Below are 24298 nucleotides of genomic sequence, written 5' to 3' on the forward strand. Positions count from 1 at the left end.
ACAGCTCCGCAAAGAGCTGAACCCATCTGGTGACTCACTGCTTCTCTACCACTCTCCCTGCTCCCCTCCTGCCTCGCTTCACCCTCCCTTTTTGCTAATGATTGCCTTTTTAACACATTCAAACTGCAGAAAACTATTTTTTGTTGCCATGGTTCCACTGCTCCAGCATTTGGAGCACAGGGGCCAAGAAAAATGCTGGAGGAGGCAACGGTAGGCAACAGCGCAAAGACATGAGCAAGGATAAAGAGCAGGAATGGGAGGAAGAAGCAGGAACTCCAGCTCATGGCATTTCTGTTGCTCTCAGGCAGGTTTACTCTCACTGCTTTCACCTTGAGAGGTGAAAGGACAGGGCTCACCATGCTTGTAAAAACCACACCCTGAGACAGCAGTTCCAAGAACGCAGTGGATTAATTTCATAAGTGGGTATTGCCCTCTGACTAAAGGCCTTTCATCTTCCTGACGAATCCACCTCCACCTCGCAGCGCTGGCCACCCCTGTATTTGTGCTGCGACACATCATACCCAGGCACAAAGTTCCCTTTTCTACACTATGTGCTAAAGACTGGGACTCTGTTGCAAAGACTTTAAAGGCTAACAGAAAGAAAAAAGAAGTACACAAATGCACAAGAAAGAGGGAGTTACATGATCAGTAACGCACTCTCACTCATTCATAGGAACCCAATCTCTTCCACTTAACGCAGAAATTAGAATCTTTGAATTATCCTTGCCATCAAACACCTCTAAAGTGAGGTAGGAATCTCCAAGAACGGCAACCCCTCACGCCGCAGGGCACACACACTGTGCCCAAAGCCGCGGTTTGTGACCCCGCCGCGGTTCTCGTACGCCGCCGAAGAGCCGCCTCCTCAGGCGCGGCGGCCGGGGGGAGGCCAGGCCACGGGAACTGGCGGGAGGGTGCGGGGCAGCCCAGCCACCGCAAGGGCGGCGCCGGGACAGCCTCGCGGGACCGCGCCCGGCCGCACACACGCCGCTCGTGTTCCCGAGACAGAGAAGGCGGCCCCGGCCGCCGCCGCCACTCACCGCGGCTCGCACCAGCGCCGCCATGGGTCCTCGGCGCCGCTTCCGGCGAGGCGGCCCGCCCGGGCTCGCCCCTTCCGCCCCGCCGGCTGCGCATGCGCGGGGCTGAGGGAACGAGGGGCCCGCGCCGACCTCCCCGCTTGCTGGGCCGGGCCGGGCCGGGCCGGGGAGCGCGGCGGAGGGGTCCTGCCGCCCCGGGAGAAGCGGTGTCGCGAGGCGTAGGAAGGAGCAGAGGCTCTCGGGCCTGCGTTGGGGCTCGGTTCGGAAGGGGGGAAGGCGGCAAGCCCGTGTCTGCCCGTCCGTCGTTGTCGGGCCTCTCCTGTGGATGGCCCGGCCTATGGCGGGGGGGTGGCCATGCTTTCAGTATGCTGCTTGGCAGCAGAGAGCGCAGCGTGAAGGCAGCGACAGTTTCCTCTGGCTGAGGTTGATCTGACTGCCTCAAGCAGGAGACGACATCTTTGTGAGGTGCCAACACAGGGACTTGGTGGTGGCAGTGCGAGAAGAACATGGCAGGGCCCCTCATGCCAGTGTCCCCGCAGGGCCTGGAGCCAGCACCTTGCTGCCAGGAGCGATCCCACCTGTCCCTGATGCATATTCCCTGCTCATTGCTTCTGCTGGCACCAGCTTTCATGAGGCCGCAGAGTGAACCTGAGCAGCAGCCCGAAGGGTTGAAATGAGCTGGCTTGTTTTGCCAGGTCAGTCTTAATCTGTATCCCATCCACATCACCTCGCAAATGTTAGTCCTGGTACACGGGAGGCTGGTGCAGATGTGAGCAAGAGCAGCTGGGGAAGAGTGCGAGGCTGGGCTTCTCAGCAGCAGGGCTGGCTTAAAGGGCTTGGGGAACTATAATATTCTACTCCTCTCTTTCCCAGCGTATTTACTGGGATGTCAGCTTCTCAAGAGGGCAGTAGCAGCTGCTTTAATGGCCATGAAACTCCACAGTAGTCCTTAGAAATCTTTCATATGTTCTTAAATGTCAGGCCTCAGGGGGCCAATGGAATCACTTGCTTGGACTTCCTTTCCTCAGGCATCCCAGCTCCCTGTGCCTGCAGTGGGTCTTTTCCAAGATGTTCTGACTCACCACAACTATCTGCTGAAATAGGTTTAAGTGTATCTGACAACGTGTTTAGCGAACAAGTTGTTCTGATGTGGGGCTGGATGTTGAACAATGAAGGGAACTATAGCTCTGTCAGGGATATGCTACGTTTCATTTCGTGCCTGTGGCTAATTCTAGGGAGGAAGGTTAAAGCTAGTCTGCTTCATTCTGTTTGCTTAGCTGGCCTCTGTGTATTAGACTCAAAGCAATATTAAATACCACTCGTAACAGCAATTTTTTGTGAGAAGGCGATGGAGGAGAATGATTACGCTTTTCTGAAGCCTCCTCTTTGCCATTGTTGAGTTAGAGTCATGAAAAGGGATGAAGCTCAATAACCCGTACAGTGTATAGTCATACAGAGAAAAGCCTTCTGTCAGTAGCAGAGTCTCACAGCGGTGCGCAGTGGTCTCCCCACCATAGCGGACACTTTCTAACTCGGAGCTATGTGTCTGATAAATATGCTGAGTGTGCCAGCCCCTGACACTCACCTGTGTTAGTCTTACCTAATGATGCACAGGAGGATTTTGACACATTTCAGTTGGAGAAAATTACCATCTTACCTAAGATGCCTTTGCCTATCACTGTTACGTCGTTCTCCGTGTAGCACTAAACCCTTTTCACGTCAGTCTAGCCAAACACAGCTACCTCATGTGCACAGAACAGCACATCAGACTGCCTCCAAAGGGGACATGGAGACAGAAGAGTTGGAGATGGGTCTGAATTTCAATTTCAGCTCTAAGGGGACTTCCTCAGTCAGAGCACTGGCAATTTACTCCCCTTTACGTACACAGTCCTTGCTGTCCTCAGGTTCCTACCATTCAGCTCTGCTCAGTGGGCAGCTCCGTGACTGCGTGAGTCTTACCTCAGTCATAACGAGTCTTCCGTGAGGAACTGCTCCTAGGAGAGCATTTTAACCAGCAAGAAGTAGTCCCAGAGGTAGGGTAGCAAAGTTCCTGTCTAACTGCTGCTGTTCTTTCATCCGAGGCCATTGACAATGGCAGAGAAACTTGCTTTCGTGAATGTGCTAAAACATGCGGGGGAACATTAGCAATGGCCTTAGGTGTGTTGGCAACTGACTGAACAGGAAAGAGAATCAGAAAGGATATCATGATGTTTAATTTATATAATGAATTATTAAATAAGTTTCACATTATTTAGTATAGTAATTAATTTATTAATAAGATTATCTTTAATGAGCCTCCTGCTTTGGCCTAAATCCTGTCTTCTCTCTTCCTTGCAGGCCTGGCAACTGGCTTCTGGTTTGACATTCCAAGAGGCTGGAGGGAGCAGCTGTTAGAGAGAGGAGATAAGGGGCCACAAATCATGGGCGGAGAGAAAGAAGTCTAGAGGAGTTTAAGTGAAGGAGGAATGGGAAACAAAGAGGGACAAAGAAACTTCCTTCCCTGAATGTGCTAAAACACGCTGGAGAACAGCAGTGGTGGGGTTGGATGTATGTGTGCCTGGAGAATGAGAGAGGATCCTGATCGGGCACCAGTGTGTGGAGACAGCAATGAGCACAGACTCAGAGTTTGGGGGAGGGCAGGGGCATAGAAGGGAGGGAGTGAGGAACTGCAGAATCCTCCAAATAGGTGAGGTTTGCCATTAAGTGTGACCTAGAAGGGACATGGGACTGCTCTGTGCTCAAGGCAGAGAAACAGGGTGCAGAAAGTGAGCCAAAGCCGGGTGGAGAGGTGACTCTCTACGATCTACCCACAAAGTCCTCTTTTTAGGACAGGCATGGTGGAGGAAAGGCCTAATGACAGCAGGAATGGTTGCTTCTGGTGATGGGGCCAAGCAGTGCGATCTGTACAGACGGTGCAGTGATGATCAACGCGTGTCAGGATGGTGGCAGAGGCCTCCCTTTGCTCCTGCATGTCTGATTAGATGGGACTGGTGGGTGAAGTGAGGAGGCAGTTTGACGATACAACTAAGCAGACAAAATTGCTAATTGCTGAGAGGAGCAGTCCTGCCTCCTGGCTGCGGTAGCACAAGCATTCAGGTTTAACTTTGGCTCTGCAGAGCGTAAGGTTTTCTAGAGCACACTAGGTCTAGGTTAGGGGTGTTGTGGTGGCTGTCAAGGCTTCACTTTGACAAGAAAACTGCTGTGCAGAACAGGAGGGGGGATATAATTGTAGCCTATTAATTAAAGCCTCAGTCCAGCAAGCACCCGAACGCAAAGGGAGAGTGTGAAGCTTATCCAGACTTGAAAAAATTCATGGAGGAAAATTCAATGTCCACCTGTTATCCACAGATGTGAAGACAGGATAAGGGTCCAAATCCTCTCATTACCAAGAATGGAGACAACAAGGGACGGTGACTTTTTTAGCCCAAAAGCAGGAGGGAGCTGGCAGTGAAGGGCTGGAGTTAAAAACGCACAAGCGTTTCTTCAGTGTTAAAAGACTACACCAAAATCGAGTGGATTGACAAAACTAAGCCCTTCAAAACAACTGCCAGATCCAAGTTGTGCCTAACATTTTTTTAAACAATTTTGATTTGGTGTAGCGTGTGTAAGCCAGTTTAGGAATTTTTATCTTATTCTTAATGCTGTTTTGATCCAGTTTCAGGTGGCCTTCTACTGACTTAGCTGTTTTTCAGGACCACAGCCCTATTGAATTGCAGGCACTCTATTTGCAGAGCACGTAAGGAAAGAAGAGTTGCAATGGAAGAGTTGAGTATTATCAACTGGGAGACTGGGGCACCTGGTAATGACATATTTATCAGAGCAGACACTGACTTTCTGATTCAGTGAACTGCTAATTGGTGATATGAAGTGCCACAGGAAAGACTGGAAGAGGGGCAGAGGCCTCTCTGGCGTAATTGCGATGACCACCCTCAGTGTGAAAAATTCTGATTAAAATCCCTTGGTGTAAAAAGTTCAGATTAAAATCCCTTAATCTTAATCGGGGCAAAACTTGAAGATTGACAGCATTGCACAGAAGTACCCCAGCCTAGGTCACCAGCTGTTCTCCATGGGGAGAGCGGGACAAAGGCTTTGTATTTTGCCCAATTCCGTGCTGGTCACAGAATGCCACCTTGTCAAAACTGTGTATTTATCTATCCTCAAAACTTCAGTTTTGACAAACTGTCATTTTTACATGAAGAAGTGTCAAAATGTTCCAGGCCAGCTGTGATGCTTAGCTAATTTGCTAGTTTTAAAATGTTTGCCCTCACTTGGGTGTTCTAGGCTGTGGTAGAGACTGAGACTTTGATTCTGGGTTGTTATATTATTCCTTGGTTGGCATAATTAATTACAGGCGCAAATCCTGTCGGTATGTAGCTAAAAAGATCGTCTAGACCATCCTCCACTTCCTGTACTAAATGTACTTGGGCCTCTCTGGTGCATGTTTCTCTGACCTGCACCTAAAAATTTCAGTAAGGGGATTCCCAGTTTCCATATGAAGCTCATTCCAGTCTTTCACGGTGAAAGTTTTCTCATACTTAACATAGAGATGCTCAGTGTGAGCCCTTTTCTTCTCCCTTTGATGTCAAGTTCCTAAAGGTATTAGGTAAGAGCAGAGTTTGGCTAATATTTAAGAAATCAGCCTCAGGCTCTTTGCCGTGAGAAGCATCGTAGAGATGTGGAGAACCTCTTAGTTGGCTGTTCTGGAGATAAAGCTTCTTATCACAGCTCTGCAAGTTTTTTCTTATATAACCTTTATCATATTACTTGTTTTTTCACCATGTTAATGGATATACACATATTTCCTCAGAATAAAAGAGAATGAAACAGTATTGACGGGCTTTTTTTTTAAGTAGCTTGTTGTAGTGCCATCAGAAATAAGAAGCACAAATGGGCATGCTGTCAAAAATACGAGGTACAGTACGGTGAGCCAGCAGTCTGGGGCCTGTGTGGCCTCTGCTTTCCTCTGCCCTGAGCAATGCCTCTGTCTTTTGGAGTGAGCAATACAGGACTGCAAAGACAAAGGGGCTGCACCCAGGGATTTGGCACAGTGAGAACTGCCTCATCTGACAAACAGGAACCTCCAGGTTAAATCTTTCCTGAATTTTCCCCTTTTCGGACTTCAGAGGCAAGGCACCTCTGTGACCTCTTACAGTTTTTATTTGCCAGTTTTCCTCCTCTCCATGTTCGATGCAGACCGCTCTGCAGTCGGACTTTCTGTGTGTAACTCACCAGGAAACAGATTTTCGGTGTGTTTTTTTAAATCTGTGTATCTCTGTCCACTTTCGAAAGGCTCTCCATGCACTGCACAGAGGTCCTTGGGCTATTGCGGTCCTGAGATTACATCTGCATTTAGCCTCTCCCAAGCTCGTTCAGCGGTTGTTGCTACAATTCTATTTCTTTTTTGACTTAATTAACAAGGAAAGATAAATAACTTTTAAACAAAGGCATTTAAAAATATTTGGTGTTCCTGGCCTCCTAATTGCCTATGAACATAATTTTATTTCAAACGTTATCATAGAACATGCTTTTTCTGTTTTTACACAGAAAAATACACTGATCGTTTTTATGTAGGCCTGTGTTTTTGTATTTTAAAACATTTTAAACGTTGCAGGTTAATCAACCATTTTGGAAAATTCTAAATATATAAAGTCCCATAACAACTTCTTGTATTTTTTTCTTCTCAGTCACATGAGGAATCAAAATCAACTTGATAAGGCAAATTTTAGCCCCACATTTGCTGAGGGGAGCTCCCTCCTTCTGGAAAACAAACATACTTCAGGGCAAAAGTACAGACCTTTCAACTTCAGTCTTTCCTCTGCTCAGTCTAGAATTCCTGTCAAAGTCCAGATTTAAAATTATAGTTATTTTCCTTCTTAACCACCTGCTCCTGCTTCGACAGGAGAAAAGTTAAAGAAAATCTCACGATCCTATGGGGATGCAGATCTCCCTGTGGTACCTGGGGCAAGCGGAGCCGGGGCACCCCAGATAACGAGAGGGGAAACAGTCCATGTGGGTATTGCAGGATGCTCTGGAGATCACAGTAAAGAGAAACCCAATTGCAAAAACTCAGTTCAGGTCCAGCAGGTCTTATTATATCTGGTGCAGTGCCAATACTGCAGGACTGCCAGCTGGCCCCTGCGGCTCCCGGAGTGTCTTTGCACTTTGACGGTGCTCCGGGTTCTGAAAGGGCCTTGTATGTTCCATGGAGCCGGTGCAGGTCTGGCACTGCATCCCGCCTAACACACCCTTTTGGGGCTTGAAGCGGAACTCAGTGATAACAGCCCCTCGGAGCCCCGGTCCACATGGATTGACTCCTTCCAGAGCGAACGCGGGTGCCTCTGCGCTGCTCTACCCAGCACCCCGCGGCCCAGAGCTGCAGCGAGGGCCATCCGATGGCCCAGGGAGAGCCGGGTGCCGCTGGATTCCCAGCTCTGGCTGCGTGCTGAAGGGAAGTGGCGTTTCTAAGGCTGAACTGGTAGTTTGTAACAAGTTTGTCATACTTCACTTTTGCAACATTTTTCTGCTTTGCATACAGCGTAAATCTGGACGCTTTTGAGACCAAGTTCACCCAAGCTGAAAAAGGGCTTTTAAGGGAATATAATTATATTTTTAGCAACTTAAAGGTGCATAGTGCTCTCCATAAGACTGAATACTCAGTTTGGGGTCTCAGCGTGCATACATTTGCTACTGCTGTTTCCCAGGATAAATGCTATTTAAAAATACAAAAATAAGAGAATTTTTCAGTAAAAGTACAATCCTTACAACACATTACAGACCTTGAAAGGTTTGGCAAGCATGGAGATCAGTTCCCTGATCTGGAATTCCTTGGCTAGGGGTGCAAAGTGGTCCTTGCTGTGGTCTGCAGGAGGGAGTTTCCCCTCTCCTGCACCAGTGCTGCCAGAGGAGAAGCAGACGTGAAGCGGAACAGGCTCCTCACCTGCACCTCCCGGAGCCTGGTGGAGCATAGCGAGCAAAACCCCAGCTCCAGGACTGAGCTGGTGAGGGGAAGTAGAAATAGGACCTGATTAATTTTTCCGAGCTTCTATATCCTAGTGGCTGCCACTGCTGTTAAAGATGATAAACTCCTATTTGTTCCCCTTTGCCTGCCATCAGTATTCGGTGTTTGCCGGGGCAAGCCCAGGACGTTTCCCTCCCTACCTGTCAAACGCGGAGTGCGCTTTGGCACCCTGCCACCGATGACTTGAGCAGACCGCTGCAGAAACAAGACATCCCAGTCCTCAACCCGCTTCTGCTTCATGAGCTTTTCTTCCCATCTGTATGTTTTCTGAAGAAGAAAGTGTTTGCTGGTCAGAGAGGTTTTCCACTTGCGCCTCCTTCAGCTTTCCATTACCGCTAAGAGGTTATATGGGGTGCAGTGCTATACACTGTACTGTACTATATGCAGAGGTGTTCAGACTTAATTTATTCCCTTCTCCTGGATAAAGATTATTGCAGCTGTGTGTTTTGGAAAACTATCAATGAAGGGAGTTCAGCTCATACAACACACTTTCAATAGGGTACTGTACTCTGTATTTCCAGGTTCTGTTTTAATTACACTTGCATATTACCTTGGAGGAAGCTGAAATCTGGAAAATGTTTTCTCATATACCATGTCTTAAACCTTCCTGACCTTCTGTTTTATACCAAGTACATTTATGTTTGTGATGAAAACCATATAATATGGGGCAAGGTTTGGCTATCCGGGATAATCTATCAGAGGCATGCTGTCAGCTCCTCCTCGCAAAGACTGAGCAATTTTCGCTGAGAAATGTCCCCATCACACCTCACCCCACCGCCTTCCAGCAGTCGTTCCCTCTTCCCTCCCTTCACGGGGCTCCCCACAGGAGTTGGCCGCGTGCTGTGACTTGGGCAGAATAGGGCCCTTCTGCGGCAGCGAGAGGCTCCTGCTGCTCTGAAGAACCCTCAAGGATTCCTCAAGGTCCCTCAAGGGCTAGTTGATGGTCTCAAAGGTCCTTTCCAACCATGAAGATTCTATGATTCTATGACTGCGCAGTAGGGTGGCTCATGCAGTGCCCATGTGGTGCCCATATCCCGAAAAAACAAGGAAAAGGCCCAGCCTCCTGTCAAGGAGCTGTGCCTGGCAGCGTGCTCCCACAGCTTTGCTGAGGCTGGTGAGCAGGAGCAGCGCAGGAGTCCTCGCCCGGTGTCCCTCCCTCTGCGCCGGCTGGGCCAGGGGAGCCAGCACCGCTGCGGAGATTCCGTACTGGCCACACTGGAGACCACTGGGAAAAAACAGCCCAATATCCAGAAATAAAACCTCCTCAATGCACTGTGCAGGGAGAGCAGGGCGCCAGTGAGAACTTCCGCGTGCCATGTCCCCTCTGGTCGGGAGTGACCAGTTACCAGCAGGTCACAGAGGTGCCCTGTGGACTCGCAGCAAGAGGCGCAAACCTCCTCCGGCCATCGGAAAGCGTGTGCTTCACAGGACTGGCCACAGAACTAAATCCGCATGAATCAGGCATCTGCTCCGGAGCGGCTTTCAAGTAACCTTTAAATTTGTGCCAGAGAACTACATCTTGATCTTCACATCCTCAGGGTGTCTGGAGAATGTCCTGAGAGAAAGGGTTTTAGCGAATATGAGTGAGCAGCAGAGGGTCTGTCAGTTCTCAGCCCAGCTCTTGAAGCCCAGCACTTCAGCGTTCAAGAAGTGCAGATTGCTGTCAGCATCTTTCTTCCGTTACCTCTGGAGGGGCTCCCTCCTCCCAGAGGCAGAGGAAGGTGGAGAGTTCTCCAGCCTGGGACACGTGTCTCTGCTCCCGAGTCTAGCACTGACATGGCTCGCGAGGTTGCGCCTTTACTTGTCTCAATGTCTCACCCCAAAAAGCAAAGTGACTTTTACTTCATAATGAGTAACAGGAATTATATAAAACTTGTCAAGCAGGAGCTTTTTAGTGGGACCAAGCTGCTTTTGAACTCAGCCGTAAACAAGGATTTTCAACTATGAGGCAAGAACTTATAAAATGGAAAGTTTTGCATTAGAAAGCAGTGATTGTGGAAAAGCAGCGTTGGTCATAATGGAAGGCTGAGTTAGAACTCCTGGTGTGATGCTGTAGCTGAGAGGGAAAGCTGAACCCTGGGCTATGATGAAGGTCAAAATCCAGTAAAAGCAGAGTTAGTTGTGTCTCTGTGGCGTTGATGAGTCTGTTACTGCAACATTAAATGAGTTCTGGTGTTCACGCTACAAAAAGTGTTTGGAGAGGTGAGAGCCTAAAGGAAAAAAAAAAAACACAAGAAGAAGAAAAAAATCTGGTAAGGAAGGCGCACAGCAAAAGCATAACCCGGCTGATCTGCCTCTTCCATAGAAAATACAGGAAAAAAATTCATCACGGTCTGCAAAGGTAGAACAATGCCCAGGGGAGTAAGTTTTTTCAGACAAAGAAGCCAATTCACTGATTCAAAGTGGAAACGGGACAGTAAGTAGAAATAGCTGCTTATTAAAAAATGAAGTGCTAATATTCACAGAATTATCTTAGAGCTGAATGTGGTGAGCTTTTTAAAACTTTCGGTCTTTAAATCAATCCTGGGTCTCTCTTTCCAAACACATAATACCCAGCTATTACGTAGCGTCATTTAATTCCAAAGAACTTTAAAAATAGCCTTCCTTTAAAAAAAAAAAAAAATTTAGTGGGAAAACAGACCACATCAGAAAGCCGTGTCTCTCTACCAGGACAGTGGCCAAAGCCCTGTTAAGGTCCTACTCAACAGATGAAGCCAGGAGGTCCCACTGTACCAGTTCCCCCCAGGTTTGGGCTTCATATGGAACATAGGAATGGTTTGGCCGAGTCGGACCACAGATCCATCTAGCCCATCTCCTACAGGCAGCGGCAGATCCTTAAAAAGAAAGTAAGGACAGGACAAACGTGCAGCGAGGTTTTCCTGGCACGGCTTCTCAGGTTCCAGCTACCAGTGGCTCAGAAAGTCCTGTGGACTCATGTTCGGCAGCAGATTTTTCTTCCACGCACTTACTCGTTTTTTTTAAACATATGTAGACTTTCGGCATCCGAACCAGGGCGTGGTGAGGGGTTCTGCGGCTGGGCTACGCTGCAGGACTCAGAATCTGTTTCAAACCCGTCCTGAACAGGTGTCATTCGGCGCACTGTGGTTCTGGTTTGGGATAAGACTCGTGCCCCGTTCATGTTCTTAGCCCTCATGGCTTTTCCTTCTTGCCCCAGCCACCTCTCACTGATGGGCTCCAGTCTGTCTGATTGCTCCTCTCACAGAAGCTGTTTCATACTTCGTCAGTCCCATTGCCCTGCTCCAGCTCTCCTGTACTGCAGCGTGTTCGAGTCATGTGAATCCCCGAGGTGCCTGCGTGTTGTTTTCTCATTTGTTCTCTCTTTCTCTCCCAGTCACTGCTAAGGTTGTGTTTGCTGCCTTGATGGCCATAAAAATCGAGCTGACATCTCAGGGACTCAGAGGTAAAATTTTTTACCTAGGGTAAGTGCGGCTCATCAGGCTAAATGATCTTAATTGATCTTCCTGCCCTTATCACCTATGAATTAAACTACCACCCTTCAATCACACAAGATTCAGTCAGTATCAACAGCCCCATAATTTGCTTGTAATTGCCAGGTCAGCACAGTGACCCTTTATAGTACTGAATTAAATTCCTTTTCTCCTGAGTCTCCCAAACCTCTGGAATTTCCCCAGAATTCCAAGATTTATTAAAAATCAGTAGGCTTATTGGTGCAGGTTAAATGTTTTAAAACTCCGACAACGCCAGCACATGCTCCTCATCACTTTCTTATCTTACTGGCATGGGGAATATTTTATTACTGTTGCAAGAAGTGAATTATTTCTTATGGCTTTTTCTCTTACCAAAAACATTATGATGTTTTGGGAGACAGATAGGTCCACTGTGTTCATATTTTGAGATAAATAGCAGGTCATTTTTCTTAGACCTCCAAAGAATCAATCTGTTTTTAAAGTTTCTGTGCCTCAGAAAGATTCCAGCTTACATTTTCGGGAACTTATTGATCAAATATTCTTCACACAACATTATTCCATTAAAAAAAATCATGAAGTCATTGATAAACTTGCCTCATTTCTGTAATATTTCTGTGTACATCTGAGATTCATCTTCCACCACTGCCCCACACCAGGTGGGTTTGCATCCCAGCAGAGATGCTACGAAGTGAAGAGGGCCGGGCTGTAGGCACTGGGTGTTCGAACGTCTCGTCCTTGACCGAGCCTGGGCACCCGGCGGCAGCTCAGGGATCTGTGGAAGTGCTGTGACACGTATCGTCACTAGTGCGGGCGACACCTCCTTGCAAACGCGTTCATGTGCTGGAGCAGCTGTTTGGCTGCCTGCCCAGAGCCTGAGTGTCAGCCACGCTGCTGCCAGGCCCCCAAGCCCGTCCTTTCTCTCCTCTCTCCCTCCTCAGACTTGGTATTTCTTGCCTGTGGGACGCATCCCATGGCTGCGCTCACAGCGTACCTGAAATACCAGGCTGTCTGAAATACAGTCCTTTACGTAAGGACACAGCAGGAAAAGGAATCAGTTGAATGTGGAAGCGTTTAGTACAAGTCCTTCTGCTGTGTGGTTTATATCATAAATCTAGCTCAGGTCACCTATTCCCCAAGGGTTGCGCTCCCTGCGAGGGGTGCTGGGGTGGGTGGCTGTCTCAGCCCTCCTTTGCCAGCTGTCTGGCTTCATATTCGAGGGTGCAGGCAGGAATGTAACGTTCCCGAGCAGCAGTGGGAGCCTTCCAGTCCCTAAAGGGGCTCCAGGAGAGATGGGGAGGGACTCTGGATCAGGGAGGGGAGTGATAGGATGAGGGGAAACGGTTTTAAACTGGAAGAGGGTAGATTTAGATTGGTTATAAGGAAGAAATTCTTTGCTATGAGGGCGGTGAGCCCCTGGCCCAGGTTGCCCAGAGAAGCTGTGGCTGCCCCATCCCTGGAGGGGTTCAAGGCCAGGTTGGACGGGGCTTGGAGCAACCTGGGCTGGTGGGAGGTGTCCCTGCCCAGGGCAGGGGGTGGAACGAGATGATCTTTAAGGTCCCTTCCAACCCAAACTATTCTGTGGTTCTGTGACATGAAGTGTTCCCCCTCCTGGTGCCTCCAGCCAGGCAGAAGTGCAGAAGGGAGAAGGATCTGGGCCCAAGCCCTCCACACCCTGGGCAAGTGGAAAAAAAAACCCAAACCAGGGACTATTACATTTAACAGGAGCCTTTCCACTGTTGGGTTTTTTTTTCCTTGACAGCAAGTCCCTCTCGTGCCTGCAGCTGAATCCCAAAAGGACAGAGGGACCCCATCTGCAGATACCTGTTCCCAGAGAGGAGACTCCTTCGGGGCACTGAGCCCGGTGTCACCCATCCGTCCCCGGCTCAGGACACAGACGCTTCAGTCCGCTCTCCAGGGCCTGGCTCTTCCCTCTGGCTGCCTTTAGTGCTCTGAATCAGGCTGCTGGAGCTAAGGCCTGTTGTAAAAAGCACCGAAATGCCCCAGTTAAGCACTCAAAGTATCTGTCCGGAACTGCACAATTGGTCTTTTTAACCTCAGGCTGAACATGGCTTGGAGACTGACTGCATGTCTGCCTGTGGCCCCGCAGTGAAATTCGTGATCCACCTCAAAACCTCATAAATGAAAGTGCCTCCTCACCCGGGCTCAGGTTTCTCAGCTCTGTTGCTCTCAGCTCCCGCAGCAGCACACGTGGCCACCGTGAGTAACGGAGCTAAAGCTGCCGACGGTTCTGGCCGCGAGGTGCCATGGGCAGGAGCCGTTTGCCTTTGCTGGGCTTCAGCAGCCTGTTCCTGCTCTGAGCCTTCAGCAGCTTCTGGGCCAGAGTCTGAGTAACCCCAGAAAGCCACTGGCACGAGGACAGGCAAGTGGGAAGAAAGAAGAATTACTCACACCCAGCCCTCACAGAAAGCTTTTCTTCCTGGTGGGCAGGTAGGCACATCGTCTCCCCCTGCAGCACCGCCACCCAGCCCAACTCTTGTCCCATTTGGCGGTACATTCCCTCTGCAGCCACTCCCGCATTTAGTCCACCTTATGACTTGATCTTTCCCCCACCGTCCTCAGCCCCCGCCATCCCCCGCTGCCGTGGGGCTGCCTGTGGGCCTCCCCCAGCCCTGCTGCCCCCTGGGTCCTTCTCCCAGCCCACGTTCCTTCACTGGGCTGCTCCCCGTGCTGCCGTTAGCCTTTTATCCTCTCCAGACGGGTTCCTGTAACCTGATCGCTAACGCTGTGAGTTAATGACTCCTTTGCCATCTAAAGTTTATGAGTCTTATTGCACCTTTGCAGAAAAGAGAGCTCCTGCGAAGATATACAGCCCCTTCTCTAAGCCCGTGGAGGACCCAAGTTGTGTTTCTCTTTCAACGTTTCTAGAGAAAGATTAATGTTTGGAAGCCATTTGCACGAGCAAAATGAAAGGCATCTGGTTTTATCAAGAAAAAGCTTATTTCTGACTTTGTGCCATGATAAATGGCATCTCGCAAAAGCTAGGCAGGCGGTGACTGAACATGCAGCAGAAATACCCCCATTTTAATGGCCTTTCTCTGGCACTACATTGGGCAGACTCTGCTCAGCCGTGATCCCTGGATGGCAAAACCTGTCTCAAGATATTACAGAAAGTAGAGTCTTACAGAAAAAACAAGGGAAAGAGCATTTTCTGTCCCCTAATACAGGGTCACCTAATTAATCACTATTATATTAATGGAGTCATTTTTTCTTGACAGCTGTGCCCTTCAAAATGACATCGGGGAAAACGGAACCCGTTTGCATTCCTTCAGCTTGCCAAATCACTGCAGAACATTGAAACCAGTTCTGAAAAAAACCCCAGCAAAATAGGGACATCAGTGAACTCAGAGTGACAGAATAAATGGGCTATTCTGAGCACTCAGCAAAGTGTATTTACTGCACTGTATTTACTGGGTTTTTTCAAAAAAATATTAAGATTTCCTTGTTTATTAAATTTGTTGAGAAGCAATGAAATCTCATGCAATTTTATTCTTAAATATCATTTTACTCCACAACAGCAACAGTAAATTAATAAAACAACACGTGATTGACCAGGACTATGGAGTAAAAAAAAAATAAAAAAATGTGTTTGCTTTGTACGTTCTTATTGGTCTTGGCTAAGATGTTATAAAAGCAGTTATCTTTTAACACCTTTTATTATACAAGGGTCAAGGGGTTTTTACGTTTCTTAAAGAAAGCTTCAAATAGCCCACATAGCGGGTTACTGCATCTTTCCTACGGCTGCTGTATAAACAAGCCCATTTTACACAGGAAATGACATAACCATGTAAAAGTGTACATGGAGTTTAGGCACATATTCAAACGCTAATGGGAATGCATTGTTTTAAATGGCATACTTTTATGTTTACCTATTGAGCTTAGTACCCATATTTTAGCCAAATACAACAAAAATTATCCACACATACCTGTCTTATAGTGTACTGTTTATTTGAAATTTGGACCTTCACAAAGACTCTCGTGGGACAGATAATGACCCTAAAAAGTAAATACAAATGAGGCATTCTCGGTGAGAGAGTGAAACCTGCCATCATAAAGGTGGAAAGCTGAACTTTTAACCTGGATTGCTTTACAGCTCAGGTTTCTGCACGTTTCTGCCATCCAGTTGCTCACACCAGCTCACCCATGGGAAGAAAGCCATAACAATCCGTTAGGGTGTCTATCTTTGCACGTTCTATAATGACCAGGCTAAAGAAAGCAGCGCCAAACTTCTGCAATTTCAAGGTCCTCTCTTTCTTTCCAGTTTCTTGTCTGTGGGGCAGCCCTATCCCTAAATCTCTGCTTTCAGAGAGGAACGAGGGTTGAGCCAAGTCCACCTGGGTTGTGCTTTTGTGCTCATCGGTGATAATGAAGGTTTATCACGGCCACCATCGCAAACCTTGGGCCGTTCTGATACGTGTTTCTGTTCTCACACCAGATAACTGAAACTGCACATTTCCATGTAAAGTCTGGACAAGATTTGCAGTGGTTTGCAAGGAGAAATTGAGTGGAGATGTGCCCGCTGTGGCAGCACCTTTTTGTTGCTATTGAAATTTTAGGTGAATTAAGAATAACAGAAACTGCTTTGAGAAGAGGAGTGGAAGAGGTCACTCCCTTCAACGCTGGAGATTTAAGCGATCATAACCACTCAGTAAGCATCTTATAATTAATTACAGAGACGGAAATCTGTCCCAGATGATCCCAATGGCTCAAACAATACACCAGTAAAGCACCGATAGGCCGGTATCCAGCTATACCACGGTCAAAGTCAGTGACCACTCCAAAATAAAATAGCATTGAACTGGAACTCCCAGAGTTACCAAACAATTTCCATAACGTAAATGCAAAAGGATACTCTGGACATCACGGCACTGGTTTGTAACGAGTGTTATAAACCAAGGAAATTCAATTTAAGAGTTAAAAGTGAAAAAACTACCCTAATCCTGCCATCTATTATGCCCACCATTTTAAACTCCTCACTTTGGGCTGGACCAAACTTGAGCAGTGCCAGGACTGTCCCTTCTGGGTGTCACCACACTTGAGCTCCCGACTAAATCAATGTCATGTTACTTCCTAACCTCAACGCTTGGGCTGAAATTGCTTCTCTTTAGGTCAAACCCAATATCTGGCAATTTCGATGCAGTAATAAGCAATTAAATAAGTAATTCTAGCATTTTAGTGTCTGTAGTTTCAAATTTGTTTGAACTGATATAAAAGACCTACTAGTGGGTTGCTTTTATTTTCCTTTTCCCTTCAAGGTATAACCACTACCTAGCAGAATTTTGGTTTTTGGACCGTTAGCAAAGTGTATTTTTTAAGATTTCAGTATGTCAGCATTTCTTTTAGTTTTTCCTCTGTTCATACTGTTTGCTTTGGGGTAATTGCCAAATCTTGGCACTTTTTTTCCGTTTAGGTGCTAATACGTACTCAATTTAATTACAATTTACCTGGATTTTGCTTTACTCATGTATTGAGAGATTCATACAAGGACAGGGAACAGGAACTTCAGAGAGATACCAAGTAGGTTTTTAAAACTTTTCATTGTGACCAGTCTCACCAGGATCTTTGGGCTGATCGACAGCTCTGCCGTGTGAAGCGAATAACAATTTTCCTCCTCCGATTGCCCAGCTGTGGTGGATTCGTTGCCTGTAACACCAATGCTGCCTTCCTCCAAAGCTGCTGCGGCATTTCACGGGTCCAGCTGGAACTGAAGCAAACTGCCCTTTGCAGGCAGCTGGAATCCCAGGAGTTAACTTGTCTGTTAGGACAACTTAGATTTGCTTCAAGTGAATTGAAATAGGCAGTATTTGCTATTTTAAACCGATCACCCTGAGCCGTTGAGGAACATGTGGTCAGTAAATGGCACTGCACAGCTATGTCTGTCCTACGTGAGCGCAGAGGGGTCGCTGGGAATGCGCAAACAGGGGTAATCATGGGGGCTTTCACACAGGGAAGAAAGGAGACAACCCTTTCTCATGGTGATCAAGCCAACCTGTCCAGACGGTAGCTGTGGTCAGTGCTAGAGAAAGGATCCGCAGAAGCTGCAGGCCAGTCTCCTAGAAAACAGCCGGGAGCAGGAACAGTTTGCACAGGATGGGCAAAAAAAGCCTGAGCTGCCCTCGTGCTGTGGACTTGGCAGGAGAATATTTTCTCTCCTGCTGTAGCAATGGTAAATCATATCTAACTAAGCTTGTAACAAAACTTGAAATTAAAAACTCCTTGTTGTTTTGAAAGTCATATGAGACTGGCTGGTGATAAGCAGTTAGTGCAGGGGACAGAAACTATTGGTCCCAGCCTCAGCCTCCATCATGATGGAGAGAGCAGGACCTGGGAAGCGCAGACACTGAGAGACCAGTGGGGAGACAGAGGAGCCCTGGGGACAGCCCTGACCCACAAAATAGATCCGTAAGATGCCAGAATGTTACGAAATAGCTTCAAGTGCTCGTCATTCTACATGCCTGTTAACCTGCCAGTTAGCGATCTGCCCTCCTGTCAAGTACAGCGTTCTGACCCAACTCCTTCTGTGTTATCTCATGGCCTGCACCAAGAGATGTCAGTTCCCGCAGGCAGAAATGCCGTCGCTGAGCTGTGACAAAGAGATCATACACGTGAAAGCTCCCTGCAGTGCTTTTTCTGCGTCACCGTGCTGTAGGTTACGGTACACGACGGGTCTGCCTGCACAGGGGAACCCCATGTGTCTGGTAGCCAAGGTGCTTGACGGGGTATTTTAACCTGGTTAAAGGCTCAGCCACCTAGAGAGTGCAAGAGGATGAGCAGAGCTTTTTGTCACTGTTTCGCTGTGGCTATTGAGCAGGAATTTAGGATAGTTTGCTGCTAGTGTGAGGTAGAGCACACCCAGTGTGGAGGACCTCAGAGGCCACGCTCAGCTCCCTGCCATGACCCACAATGGTGACACTGTGCCAAGGAGAGTTCAGATGCAGGACATCATGCGACTTGGTGGTTTAAAGTGATGAAACAATATCAAACCTTGGCATTTACGGTTTATACTACTGATAAGCTACTTCAGTGATTTCGGATGGTTCTCATGGCCTTTCTGACCCATCCACAGTTGAACATCTGGTACCCGGTTTTGTGGGTGGAAACACACAGAAAGTAACTCCACAATGAATTTATAATCCATGTCTAGAATAGATAAAGGGGATCTGCCCTTGGAGGGCAGAATAAAAGGATACCAGCGCTCTTTTGCAATCATCTGCATGAGTTGGTTTTGCCCCAGATACATCAAGTGACAGTGTCATTGCCCACCAGGTTGAGCCATGCCATCCTTTCAGGTCTTCCAACATTTCCACAGTTTAACTCTTAGAGGCAAGCAAAATCCATGGACATGTTTTGCATACCGTCGGCATTCCGCTGCACTGAAAAGTCCCTTTCACTTGTATTTATTGTACAAAAACATTAAAAACCAATTCTTAATAGCATTATAATTATGCAGAGTTGGACAGCTAGACACAATGTAGCACTGTGTCAATAATTTATTACATCTTATGCCATAATTGAACACTTTTACTATGAGCATTTGAGAACAACTTGGACCTTATACAGAGTAATATATCTTGCTACATAATAATGGAAAGGTGGGTACTTAAGAAAGATATGTAGCTGGGAGGAAAACATGCATGGAAGCAAATACCTCCTGCATCGCCTATCTCCACGTAAAACTTAAAACTAAATCAACTTATTATATTTAATGACTCCTTTTATATATATATGCATAGTTTCAAGAGCTAATCAGAAAAAAATCATATTACAGTGTAACTATTTACACCAAGAGGGGAGCACACCAGAACACAACCTTCTCTCCTAGACATCAGGACTCTTTTCTTACATTTCTTCATGGAGAAAGCACATGGCACTTGGACATAAATTCAGTCTCAAGAACATTGTTCAAAGGATCAAACAGGTCATATCCACAGCTCAATGATACCATCTTTGCCCACTGCCTTGAGGCTAAAAGCAGGCAATCTAGAGGTGTGGAGGACTATCTTCTCTATCATGGACTCCAGTTAGAGACAGTCCCGTGTCGCCGACGCAAGGCCTTACATCAGGCTGCACGACAGCATCCAAATGCTATTGAAATATGCCCATGGTGGAGAGACAGATAGAAGCACTGCATTTATTGCTGCATCCTTGTAAACGTACTTACCCTAGAGGAAAGAAATCTAGTTACCCTTGTTTGGGGAGAGGTTATGTTCAATGTGTCATAGTACCTTTCACAACATATTCATGTGAGCAACTGTTCTGCTACCTACAACCACACGACTCCACCACCATGTCCTCATACTGCTTGTAGACCACATTGTTTGCAGAGTCAATGAAAAGAATGCTAATAGGACTCAGCCTGGTTGGGACACAGCAAGTCGGGGGTGTTGATTCTGGGTCCATCGAGTTCATTAACGTTTGGATAACTGCATGATTGGTGGGCTCCAGGTGGGATCGAAGGGGGAATTCACAAAGCCCTTCACAGTGATACGCTTCGTACTCTAGAGGGGCTATTATCCAGTCATCCCAGCCCATATCCTTAAAATTCACATGGAGGGCTTTTCTGCTACACCTTGCCTTCAGATTCTTAGCGGGCCTCTTCCCTTGCCGTGTTGCTAGAGGAGCTCTTCTCTTCCGCCGCTGATTGAATAAGTACTCGTAAACAGTTTTGTCATCCTGGCCGGATCTAGCTTTGATTTCATTGAAGAATAAGTCTCTTTTTTTCGTCCGCCCAAATACCAAGAAGAGAGCCTTTTCATTGACCTGTCTTCCTGTTCTATTAAATCCCACGCTCCTGAGATCAACAGCTCTCCCCCTGTCAAAAGTTTCCAGTTCGAAACACAAGTTAACCAAGTTTTTAAAGTTCCTGAAAAGTTTCCAGATGTCAAACACTTCCCACTTTGGTGTATCTGTGATACTGACAGTACGAGAGTCCAGGAGTGTTGCTGCTTGTCTGTTGGTAGAGCAACTAAATAACTTCACTTGGGAAGTTTTTCCAGAAGAATGAGACTTCCAGGTATCAGAAGGCTTTTTCCTCAATATTCGAAGCTCTGCTCCCAGCAAACCATCTTTTTCTAATGCACTGATGTCAAAAATATATTTTTGTTTTCTTATAGTTGGCGCTCGCTCGTCTGAAAAAAGCACACACATTTTTAAACGTGTATCAAGCACAGATCAATATCAGTTATTCAGTTCTTAATGGTTTTCCTGAAGTTTGTTCATAAGCCTAGAAGTTTCCTTAATTAGCCCACCAAACAGAAAGAGCAATTTTTGTCCAAGGGATCAGCTCTGTGCAGGGACCCAGAAGAACTCAGTGACTCAACAGGGAAATGAGTTTCTGAGTTTGCCTTGTAGAAATCCCATTTTTTTTCACAGGCGGGCGTTTTCTAGCTTCAAAGTAGCAATTAGCCAATTGAAAAAAAAAGTCCCTTTTCAGGGCTGAGCACTCACAGGGCCTATTCACCACTTATATCCTACTTAAATTACCGAAACAGAGCTTCAGTGGTGCCCAGGCCTCATGCTGGCTCCAAACATGAGCAACTTTACCCTTAGATGATACAATAGTGAATTAGTCCTTTAAAAGCAACATCCCCCAGGAACTGCCAGACACAAGGATAATTGCCTTATTAATTTAACTCGACTTGATTCACAACTTTTTCAAATTGGGCAGAAAGCCGTACCTCCTTTAACCTGACGTTACATCTGCCTGGTTGAGCTCAGGAGCAGCACTAACAAGGAATATGGCTGAGCCGACGCTTTAGCGATGTTACATTAACGACGCCTTCCAGTGGCGAGCTGGGAACCTGAACGCAGCACTTGTGAGCAGCATATTATCCCTTCTCAGAAGCCGGGCTGTTTATAATTAAATGGCAAACAAACCCAGTCCTGGCTGAGTCTCCGTCACTGTTACCTTATCAGCTGTAGCCTGTGTTGCTTCCGTAAGTAAATGACAAAACTCTTACTAACGTCACTGGAAGCACCATGGGGCTCTCCAACCAGAGTGGTACGGTGAACACCATTCTTTGGGAACCTGGTTATTCCTTGTGTGAAAGCAGACACTAGTCCAAATTTCCAGAAAGGTTTGGAACCAGAATGTTGAACCGCAAGTTGTGGAGTGCCAGAAGTTATTTACTCTTTTTAGTCTGTGCTCAGCTCTGGGCTTCTGTGGGTAGAAGGCTGGTGGTACCTGAAAGCACCAGCTTCAAGCTAGTGCAGATAAACCCAGGTACACCTGATACAGATACACGCTGTAAGGGCTCCTGGGTCTATGGTGTAGTTCCCCACAATTGTACCTTGAATAAATCAGGCTGACCCTTTAAGACTGAAACTTGTGGGTTTTTTTTTTCACAGAATAGCCCTGTTCTTAGCATGTCATGTGTTTTTAGATTTACTTTTCAATAAAATCCAACGTTAGCATTTTCCAGGAGCTAGTTACGGAAAGAAAATAAGACAAAAATTTAAAAGGTTTTTAAACAGCTAAGCATGCAAAGACTGATTGATTTTCAACAATATGTATCTAAATATTTTCTAAATGTTTTGTTTGGCTGCCACACAACCATCTAGTTCTGCCTCTAAATGAGTTTTCCAAGATAAGGCGGGACAAAGTCTGCAGCAAAGCTGTACAATTTCATTTACATTAAAAAGAGCTATTTGACTTTAACAACGTATGATTATTTTCCAATACTCCCTGCATGTAGAAACACACTCGGACATCTCTCTCTGTCTACACACACACACGAGCTCCTTTCTTACCTTGTCCTTTGTCTATAAAGCTGGTTATTGTATTGGCAAGTCCAGCCTCCAGTTTTACACTTCCATTAACACCTTTTCTTTCTGCATCTGAGAGAGTCCTGTACAAAGAGAGCATGTATTCATGTGGCGTTATAGGGGGATGTCTGAAAGTTTCCTTAGCTTCCCTCTGGGTTACAGGCTCTTTAGTCTTTTTGGTTTTGAAAGAATCAGTGTCAGTACTGCTTGTGCCAGTTTTTTTCAAAGCCACCTTGCTGCTAAGATTTTGAACCTTTGGGGTCACTGTCCTTACTCCAGAAGGTCTGCTGGGGAGATGTCCTACCTTGCCCTCCGTGGCTGCTGTTCTTGAGAGAACCTTCTTTGATTCATCGTTCTTGGCCAGCAGAGCTCCAGCCTGCGCAGCACTGCTTTTAGTCCTGGCCTTTGAGGTCGCAGCGCTATATCCATGGCTTGCAGTCCTCAGTGTACCTGCCCATGCTGAGGGATTCCTCTCTTTTCCTTCTGCTTTTAAAAAACCTAGTTTAGATCCTGGATTACTCTGGCCTGCTTCAGAATTGCTCAGCGCTCCAGGAACTAGATCCAGAGACAGCCAAGTCAAATGCCAAAGCAGTAAAGTGAGAAAATGCAGGATTTTCATCCTCTAGTCTTCCTCTGAATGCCACTAAAGAAAAAATCAGAAAAGGTTCCTCCAGTTTGGCAGAAGAAAACATGAAAGAAATGAAAAACCAAAGTCAGCAAAAATGGTTTTCGTTTGAGATTAAAACATTTCAAATCTCGTTGTTCAATACTTGTATCCAGTCCCATAGTGGAAATGCTCATGTACTCAGACGCAATCTCCCCTGACTTCAGTTAGCAGCTATAAAGAACTTGTTCTTGAAAAGAGAAAGTTTACCACCTCGTTTTCTTCTGTAAAACTGACTGAAAACTTGAAGGAGTCCTGTTTAAATCCAAGGGTTTTTTTTTTTCCAAGAAGGAAGAATGGCGTAATGCTGCCTCTGTGTTAAAAGGTTTTTTTAAAGTTTTGAATCCTTTCCAGTGAAAATATTTCACACACAGAGACCTGCAGGTGCTCAGAAATCTTTTACGAACCTGAACTCAGGAATTGGAAACGGAATTCCAACAAACCTATTTAATTACTCTCTGATGTCATGCTGTCTAAACTAATTTAACTGCCATATATTTCTTTAAAAAAATCTTCTTTACCCTTTTCATTAGCATGAGTCATACTCTGCCTCATGTGAAACAGCTCCACAGGCTCAAAGCTCCAGAGGATGCCTTTTCAAGTGGCAATACGACCTCTACCTTAGCCTTCGGTGAACTTCACCTTTAAACGGGACAAACTGCAAGATCAACAACTGAGACCTGTCATACAGCCCGCCGGACACATACATTAAAATAGCTAAGTATAATTCGTTTTGCTTTTTTTCCAGAGAGCTGTAACAGCGGCTTCACTTTGTCCTCCGGTGACAGAAGGGCTGAGCTGGTAACGCAGGCGCTTAACAAGGCTAAAGTTTAATTTTTCACAAACACAACACGGCCGTGCCCGCGGTCAGTGTACTTTAGTGAATTTATTGCTATGCTTTAAGCCAATCCTTGTCAGCCCAGTTGGAGAAGAAGCTGGTGGCGGTGGGGATGCCCGACGGGGTGGGCGATGGCGCTGAGCGAGGCAGCAGTGCACCCTGCAGGCAGCAGCCTCCTCCTCCAGCCGGAGCCATTGGGGAGCTCCAGACACCCCGAATGAAACCCGTCTTCTCTCCGCAGGCTGCTGAACGCCAGCCTTCGTTTTAAAACCAGATGCAAAATTTTCAAGAGCCGCCTAGCCCACGGCCACCAGAAGGCCGGCAGTTAGAAGCCAGTGCTACTTACATGCCAAGGCTGTCCTGCTGCTTTCAGATGTACAACAGAGAGCATGGGGCAAGCATGTCTTTCATAAGCTGCAAAAAATGAACTGTTGTTGCTCTAAATGAGCCTTCGGGAAATGAGGCACTGGGCTGGACTGAACAGGGATTAATGAAACCCTTCTCTCACTCTCC

General features: G+C 46.8%; 2 protein-coding genes across 2 annotated transcripts in view; both read right to left on the reverse strand.

The window, feature by feature from the left end:
* Positions 1–1163, reverse strand: part of LOC134522508 (ubiquinol-cytochrome-c reductase complex assembly factor 1) — a 47606-nt gene extending 46443 nt beyond the window's left edge. Inside the window, exon 1 of the mRNA XM_063350229.1 lies at positions 1038–1163. Coding sequence (XP_063206299.1) covers positions 1038–1061 — 24 coding nt within the window. The 5' untranslated portion in view covers positions 1062–1163. The remainder of the gene's footprint in view (positions 1–1037) is intronic.
* An 18615-nt stretch (positions 1164–19778) lies between these two features.
* Positions 19779–22902, reverse strand: GDF5 (growth differentiation factor 5). Its single transcript, XM_063350162.1, has 2 exons — positions 22269–22902; positions 19779–20647 (listed from the first exon to the last, which is right to left on the reverse strand). Exons 1-2 carry the CDS (start codon positions 22900–22902, stop codon positions 19779–19781), a joined length of 1503 nt encoding a protein of 500 aa, XP_063206232.1.
* Positions 22903–24298: the final 1396 nt, after the last annotated feature.

This window comes from Chroicocephalus ridibundus, chromosome 12 (genome assembly GCF_963924245.1).
Source record: "Chroicocephalus ridibundus chromosome 12, bChrRid1.1, whole genome shotgun sequence".
Classification (NCBI taxonomy): Eukaryota; Metazoa; Chordata; class Aves; order Charadriiformes; family Laridae; genus Chroicocephalus; species Chroicocephalus ridibundus.